We start from the raw sequence: 8313 nt of genomic DNA on the forward strand, positions 1-8313 counted from the left end.
TTTAGTGTAGTGTGGCTTCAGAGCCTTTATTGGTGAAAACTCCAGATGAGAAACATACACTTGTGCAACAGAAGCCATTTTCAATCATACTGACAAACCTTCATGTCCATTTGAATTGCATGCTGCATAAATAAGTCTCCAACAGGATTATGAAAGAACTTAATGGCATACTTTCGCCTCAGCTCTTAACAACATGCTGTTGATAAGCATACATGTTTTAGTTGAGAGCTATTAAGAGTATGTCACTTTTGCTCGATCAACAAATATTCAAATACTATTAGACATAATACAACAGTGAACATATGGAAACACAATCTAGAAATCTCAGCAGTTAGCTAAAGAGGACAACAATGTACTTAGTAAACACTGTTACATATGTTAAGTAGCTTCCAGGACAACATCCAGATCACCTATTTCTCAGTGGAATAGGCTCTCTTCATTAATGGAGGTGGTGCTTTAGTTTCATGCATCATTTCTAGAGGTGGGTTACTCAGACAGCACCAATCAGGAATACGACCGGTCTGGCTATAGTATTCCTTGGAGACTGAGCGACTGCCTAGGATATCTTGCAGAGCACCAAAGATTGCTCCTAGAAGCAAAAAAAAAGTGCAAATAGATGACCAGGTGCAACCTCTGTGTTTTTTAAAAAAGAGAAACACAATAAAGTACCTTTATCAGGACAGTGAGCCATGTTCAAGTTGGCTTTATATCAATTTAGTTGCACAAAACAAGTTTCACAGATCATAATAGGGAAAATAATCTCAATTTTTAAGATGCTGTTTCTATTATGCAAATTTCTGTAAAATTATATGGCATTATCAACATTCTAGGCTATACAGACATGATTAGTAATATCATTGTAGAGCATGTACAGCTGCTTGCAAATTCAGTGTCATGCAGACAGAAACATAAAGAGGCTTTTAATCTTTTAAAAACTACAACTTAATAAACAACTGCTAGTTACTTTAGAACTCTCTTGTTCTACAGTTAACTGTCACCTTATTTGTCTTCTCTGGAACAAATATCTCCCTCCTACTTATTCTCCCTCTTGGACAAATCATTTGTAGTAAACATACTCCAGTGTTCCATTTTATCTGTTAATTAACTATGAAGACGAGATGTGTACTATAACTGGATTCAAGCAAAGATTCAAGCACATTTGGCCCAGAAACAGCTGTGAGATGCATCTGATATCAACAGAAAGTACTGCCTCCAGCCCAGAATTATTCCCTCAGAGTGCTCATCAGAATGTAGTGATTCCGTCAGTGTGAAGGGGACATTAAAACTGCAATGTTTCACATCCAGTTTACACACATATCAAACATTTTTTAAAAATCCAGCCATCTATGAATTATGGATTGATTTCTTAAATTTGAAAGCACTGGTTCATCTGTAAGGAACAGCAAGCCTCATGACTATCCTTTGATAAAATGTGCATAAAGCACAGTGCCCAAAATGCACGATATTGTTATTATGGCACAATCTATGAACTAGTAATTGCATTATCTAGATAGAATAACTTCAAATCAAGCTGTGCCATTCCATATCTGAACTTGAAAATTCCTCCAATCATTTACATAATTAACCAACACTCAGTTCCAATAAGACTTGCCAATCGTTGAAACCTCTTGTCTGGATGTGCTGTTAAATTTCTTTGTCAAGTGCCAACCTCTCGTGAAACCTCTCTGTGTTAAGAGAATTTTTCTTAACATAGATTTTTCAAGACAGATTCCTACCTCCCAACCAGGCCACACAATTTGGTTTTGCAGGTGGAGTATGGATTTTGAACGTCTTGGTAGCAAGCACTTCTCTGTACTTTGGTTTCTCCACAAGGTACCGGATCTCTGCCATAAGACGATGCAGGAAGCCAGGTAGCATAGCAGTTCCACCAATGACCACAAGATTCTCTGCCAGTTGTTTCCTTGTGTCTATGGGGCACTGGAAAATAAAAAGGTTCATTTAAATAACATTCAACTTACGACTGCTCTACACTGTACATTATTTGCTGACCCAAGATATGAGGTGCTAAAATACAGAGTGCAAGTATTCCCATTGCTTACTCAATTTTTAAACTAACAAGATGATCCTTTGAGTTCCTGAACCACACAGACCAGAAAGTTTCCAGCACAGTGATCAGCAATGCGACTGTCCTCTTGACTAAGGTTGTTACAGAGCACATGGAGAAAAGTTTAATAAAAGTCACCAACTTTAGGTCACGAAATCTACTCACCTGTATAAGTGAATCAAGGATTAAAGTGGCCACAGATTTTTCTTCATTATCTTGTTCAAACAGAATTTCAATCACAGAATCTCTACAGATATGAAACAAGCATAAAACATTACATAAGAGTGCAGAACTGCATCACAACGAACTTCAGTACTCAATAATGAAGTGGAGCTCAGAACATCATTACAAGTTAAATGTCAAATCTTCAAGTTAGACATCAGAAAGGTGAAAAATGCAGACAGACTCACAAGACAATATTCCTAGGATAGTACCAAAATAATACATTTACATTTTAATATATGTTCAATTTATACAGGTTTGCTTTCGAACAACTGCAATATTGGTCTTAAAATTTTCTTCGTAGATGCTGAGATTTCTTTACTAATTTTTCCTTCACTAACAATAAGCCTAAATGGTTGATTCCCAACCAAAACATAGTAAAATTTGTCTGTAATAGTGTCTAAACAAATTGCAACTAAAGCCTTCAGTTTCCCTTCGTAAAACCGGTTTTAAGAAGTGAATGCAGAAACATTTTGACAAATTAGTGTATTTTTCCCAATTCAAACTGTTGAATTGAATTTATCTGAAGGATAAAGAAATTTGCCCCGCATAAGAAATGATGCTTGAAGTGGTAGGTATTAAAGGCATTCATCTTATTTCTTTATCATCTTGCTCACTATGACTTTGGGGTCCAATATACATTTGTGGATTTTGGTGACTTGCCTTCAAAGCATCCCTTTCTATCTGGGGCTGGGGTAAACTGCCTTTTCACGGCAATATGTTTGAAATCTCGGGGTACAAATTTGCAGGCACAAACCCTATCCTACACTGTGCATTTATTTCAACTCCATTATCTTACAAAATGAGGTTATATAACTTATCCAACCTGATTGATCCTTTGACGTGCAAAATCTTCTCTCCGTCCAAAGGGTACGCAACATTCGGAGGTGGTTGAGGACGCTGCAGATGTAAAATACCAAATTACTGTCACGTGCCTTCGTAAAGTTGTAGCTAAATTAGTTTTTTTAGGGTCATTTCATCCTTACCTCAGCAGTTCCATCAATATTAAACTTGGCATCCTGAATTTTTAGACCCCGCTGGAGATCACTGACAAAACAAGTACGAACTGAAAGACAAGAAATTTTAAATAATTGAATTCCCTTCAAAATTAAAAATGCGCTTTCTCAATATAGTTTTACACTGCTGAAACTATATCCTTGACTTTATTGCTGGGTAAATGTCTGCATTTAAAATCAGGGACGTTTGTTATGTTTCATTCTATGGTTTCTGGGTAAAATTCTGGGCGTCCAAGTTCATATCCTAGCTGGCATGTCCACTAGTCTACCGCTCAGTGAGAATATTTAATCAATTTTCTATGAATCAGCCAGCAACACCCAGTAGCAATATAATACTAAGGTGTTATATTGATAAAATTATTACTGTTCTTCTCAGCAATATAAATGAAAGTTGTTGTACTTTACTTAAGACAATCAAGACATGGTATTATCTTATTATTTCCATTTCAAAAACAATATCTAAATGCACCATAGATCATTTTCTACTTTTATAAAGGAAAAATCCTTACCTTTGATATCTTCTAGAATTTCATCTGGAAGTGTGCCTGCTGGAATTTATCAGGGAGCAATATCAGAACCCACTCCACTAAACACCACATTCTAAAACTGAAACTTGTTTTAATATAAAAATCACCAAACAAATTTTCCACAATAAATATGAAGTATTTCTAAATTCCTTTACAATTTTTAAATGGTAGAAGAAAATTGCTTCCACTTCAAAACTTACTCATAACAGAAGCCAAGCTCTGTCCGGTCTCAGTGCCCGTGTCCACAGTGCATTCTTCTAGTAACTGGGAATTCAACTCCCTTTGGTAATAAAAATAAGATTGAGAAGAATTGAATTTCATCTCAGACTTGAACATTTCACTGCACAGCAGCAATAAACGTGCACGAATTACACCATTTAAATGCTTACTTGTGGATGGCCTTTCCTCCCAGTGGTAGTGATCCCCAGGCATTTAGAATAGGTATTCCTTCATATATCTGACAAAGCTAAGGTCTAACTTCAAGCAGGAAACAAGGTGAATACAGGTTTCTACAATTTGGGGATTTTTATAAAAAACAACATTAGTCATTAACTACCATTAAAAAGAGGAATTGCTCATACAACAATATGGCAGAACACTAAACTGCATCGAGCTATAGGATGAGTACACATCTAATGCTCTGAAGAGGAAATTCACATTTGAACCTACACTTCAGTTCTTCTTGTCCCATTTTCTCCTTTTCCCCTAATTTTATTACTTCAACTTGCATTAGTTTTGGATAAACTTTTTATTTTGGGCTACAGAGTTTAGAAAGATACAGGTAAGGCCAGTGCTTCTGTGTATCCACAGTCTAAAACCACAGCGGAATTGATTCCAAGAGTCAAGAGAGACATGAGATGGCTTGGAGCAAACAGCACTGAAGGAACCTAGACAAAAGGGAAAGAGAGAAACTGTAAAGCTCATTACAGAATCCTAAAGATTACAAAGGGATTCCAAAGTTTTAAGAAAAATCTTTATATGGAACTCAAGCCATTCAGATCCAGTTCTCTAGAACTGCTCTAAAAACTGTATCAGTGGCCACAAAGGTGGCACCACTCAGTTACATGACAAAGAATGCTTTTTTCTTCTCCCCTTCCATCCAGAAATGATACATGCAGTGCAACATTCAACCTGGTGGCATGCCTCAGAATTCACAAAAGCTTACTTCAGCACAAATTAGTTCAACTTTGAAATTCAATGAAAATGCTAATGTTCTGCAGCAATTTTAATTTCATCAATTTGCCCTATGAGCATATTGTGCTTCACTCTTTCAGCTCTTTGCAACACGTTCTCAAGCTGAGAACCCAGCCTGTTGCGAGATTTCTGCCAATATCTATTCAGTTGGCCACTAGGAGATGCTAAAGAACAGGCCAGGGTGACTCAACCACTTATGCTTCCTTCCATATTATATTTCATTTTACATCAATTTCAGGTAGACGGATCAAACTTGTTATTTCAAAGCTCTGAATTAAAATTAGTCACTGGTCATGAAAAAAAAACTATGAATAATATCAGCTGCTTTTACTTTTTGTTACAGAGACCAACAATATTTACGAACTGGAGAAGCTGTGAAATCCAACAAAAATTTTGAGTCAATAAATAAATGATTTGCATTGAAAGCCACTGAGAAAATATAAAACTCATTCACAAATACAATTTTAAATAAAATACCATTTCAGTTAGCCTAGGTCATCTTTTCTGTCCAACCTTATCCCTTACCACTTCGTACCTCAAAATGCTTAAAGAACACTTTGGTGAGAGTTTCTCTGAAATGCGATGGACACAAAACAGATTCAATAACTACAACACGGCGATCACGTGGGTTTACCAGTAAGTGCCTGTTAAAGAAAAGAAATAATACATTTATTCAAGGAATTCAGATAAAATGGATTGCAAATTTTATGTATATGAATAAGATCAACAAGGAAACAGAAGCTGATTCAGTTATTCAAATGGAGTCAACTGGTAAATATCATACTTTTAATAAAAATCAAGAATATAAATCTTATAATTCAAATCCTTTTCTTTTAAAGAAATCTAGCAGAAAGGATTTTTTTNCCTAGAAGAGGAAGGGACGGCACAATGATGTATGAAATTAATCCTCTACTTTACTGTGTTAGGAGAAGATAGAATTCAGGTTTGTATTCAATGGTTCCCCACATTGTGAGCTTTCAAACGTAATTATTATCAGAAGGAAGATGCAAAACATATGCCAGACACGGAGAGAAGACACCTCAGATGTTTGTGCACACTTCCTGATAGCCAGATCAAGAATGATAGTGAGAAGGGCTTGGGTGTATTCTGCACCAAATTTTAGTTTGTTAAATCATCAGTTAGCAAAAAAACTAAAGCAGGGTACCTGAAGTATAGCATGTGAATGAACTCCTTCAAATAACCATAAAGTTCTTCAGTATTGATGTTGTACTCAACTACTTTAACACTCTATAAAACAGAAATAAACAAATCAGAGTCTAATCTACAAACATAGTGTTGTTATCATTTAAGACAAAGCTACAATATAAAATTACATTAGCCCAATTATATGGCTTAGTTTTACTTAACTGGATTATTATAATGATAAATGATTTACTCCACAAAATAATACATTTCCCAGCAAATCCTTCTCTTTTATTCAAGAAGTCCTTTGTACCATAATATAATCATATGGGGTTCCTCTAACATGTCTATTTGAGATTGAGGATCTGCATCTTTTCTAAATCGTTACTCACAGTTCATCCTTCAAATGCTAAGGATCAGCTGCATTACTTTCCTCTGCACGGTCTCTAAGAACTGGGTGGTGGTGGTGGGTGGGGGGGGGTGTCCATTAAATAATGCTGACAAAGAACTGTACACAATACTCCAGATACAACCTGACCGGATCACTGCAGAGCTCGAGTATGATTTCTAGGAATCTTAACTTTTGGGAAGATAGCATTAGAGACAAACTGCTACAGTGTAGCACAAGTAATGTGATAACTTCAGCTCCTATACCAGTCATCCATCCCCAGATAAGAATCTTTTGATATTTTGACAAACATAACCTGTGTCACCCTTACAGAAGCTTAGCACAGGACTTACTTGGGTCATGCCTTGCTTCTTAACTTCACTGGGGATGATACATCTTGGTCCCGTTTCTCCAGCAAATCCACACCTTATAAAAAGAAGAAAAAGGAACGTCAACCTATCTTTAGTGGAATAGATATCGCACCTGAGTTAACAAACTATTCTAACCCTTTTTGCTTTGAGCACATCTTGCAACCACAACTTACATTTGTACAGCGTGCCCTCACGCAGGATAGCGTCTCAGAGCGTTTATTATATATAATACATACGTGTGTGTCTATATATATAAATAAAAGTTATCATCGTTATCCAATTGACAGTTTAAAGCAGTCGTCGGTCTCTTTTCTTTTCCCTCCGCCGCGTTCGCCCACAAATATACAGTCAATTCACTTTACAGTGTGTTCTGTGAAGCGCTTTGGGACGTCCTCCCGACGTGAAAAGCGCTATATCAAATGCGAGGATTATTATTATTATTATTATATTATTATTTTCTCTCTCCTCGCTCTTTCCTCACTCTTTCTTTCCTCCCTTCTCTTTTTCGCTCTCTCCCCCCACCCCCATCTCTCTTTCTCTCCTCCTTCTCTCTATCTTTCTCTTTCTTTCTCACTCCCCACCCACCCACACTCTCTCTCTCTCTCTCTCCCTCCCTCCCTCCCCAAGTGTGGGCCGGGCCTGGCCCGGGCCCGCTCGGTCCCTCCCCAACCGTGACTCACTCACTCACTCACTCACTTGGTGTAGGCGGCCCCCAGGTCGATGACCACGGCCGTCTTCTCGCCGCCGGTGCCCAGTCCCTCGAAGAGCGGCATCCTGTGGCACAGCTGTCGGCCGGGACTCGGGGCCGGGGCCGGTACCGGGGGCCGCGCTCGTACCACCGGGGAGCGTCGCGAGCGGCCCCCGAGCTGCGCTCGAGCCGCGGGTGAACCGTCACTAACCGACATCCGGCTGGGTCCTCGCCCCGGCGCGCGCAGCACCCAGTGAGCTGCCCGGGCCGCGCCTGCCCCCCACCACCCGCCTGCCCCGCGAACCCGCAAAAGAAACGGGAATCGTTCGCCACCAGGGTTGCGTTCGAGCCATTTCGTCGAGGAAATATGTATATAATAGATAGATAGATATATTCTTTAAAAGAAAAAAAAAGACCGCCACCGCACGCAAACGCTGGGTCGGATCCGTTTGTCAGGCGCGCGTAAAGGCGACTCTTCCCCCCTCCCCCCACTCTCTTGTGCATCATATGGCAGAGCAATTGGGGTGACATTGGCAATGAGACACTGCAACCACTTTGTTGTATTTCAGGAATCTCTTCAAAAGCGCAACGTACAAAGTGCAAATGCCCCCCCCCCCCAAAAAAAAAAGAGCGGAGTGTTGGCAAGACTCAGGGAATGGGGGTCAGGGAATAGGAGGAGGGCCGGGGGTCTGGTGTGAA

At 39.0% G+C, this 8313-nt stretch overlaps 1 protein-coding gene across 2 annotated transcripts; it reads right to left on the minus strand.

Moving 5' to 3' along the window:
* On the minus strand, positions 1–7847 carry actr10 (actin related protein 10). 2 transcript variants are annotated; one of them, XM_007893299.2, is made up of 13 exons: positions 7623–7847; positions 6909–6981; positions 6190–6272; positions 5560–5668; positions 4610–4717; positions 4220–4287; positions 4031–4110; positions 3813–3848; positions 3274–3353; positions 3114–3187; positions 2231–2312; positions 1737–1938; positions 1–589 (listed from the first exon to the last, which is right to left on the minus strand). In XM_007893299.2, the coding sequence occupies exons 1-13, from the start codon at positions 7829–7831 to the stop codon at positions 411–413; spliced, it is 1383 nt and encodes a 460-aa protein (XP_007891490.1). In that variant the 5' UTR covers positions 7832–7847; the 3' UTR covers positions 1–410. The 2 variants fall into 2 exon arrangements, with proteins under 2 accessions (XP_007891490.1, XP_007891489.1); XM_007893298.2 differs by having other exon boundaries at positions 3813–3851; positions 7623–7846.
* Between the last annotated feature and the right edge of the window lie 466 nt (positions 7848–8313).

Source organism: Callorhinchus milii, unplaced genomic scaffold, assembly GCF_018977255.1.
Source record: "Callorhinchus milii isolate IMCB2004 unplaced genomic scaffold, IMCB_Cmil_1.0 Scaffold9, whole genome shotgun sequence".
Lineage (NCBI taxonomy): Eukaryota > Metazoa > Chordata > Chondrichthyes > Chimaeriformes > Callorhinchidae > Callorhinchus > Callorhinchus milii.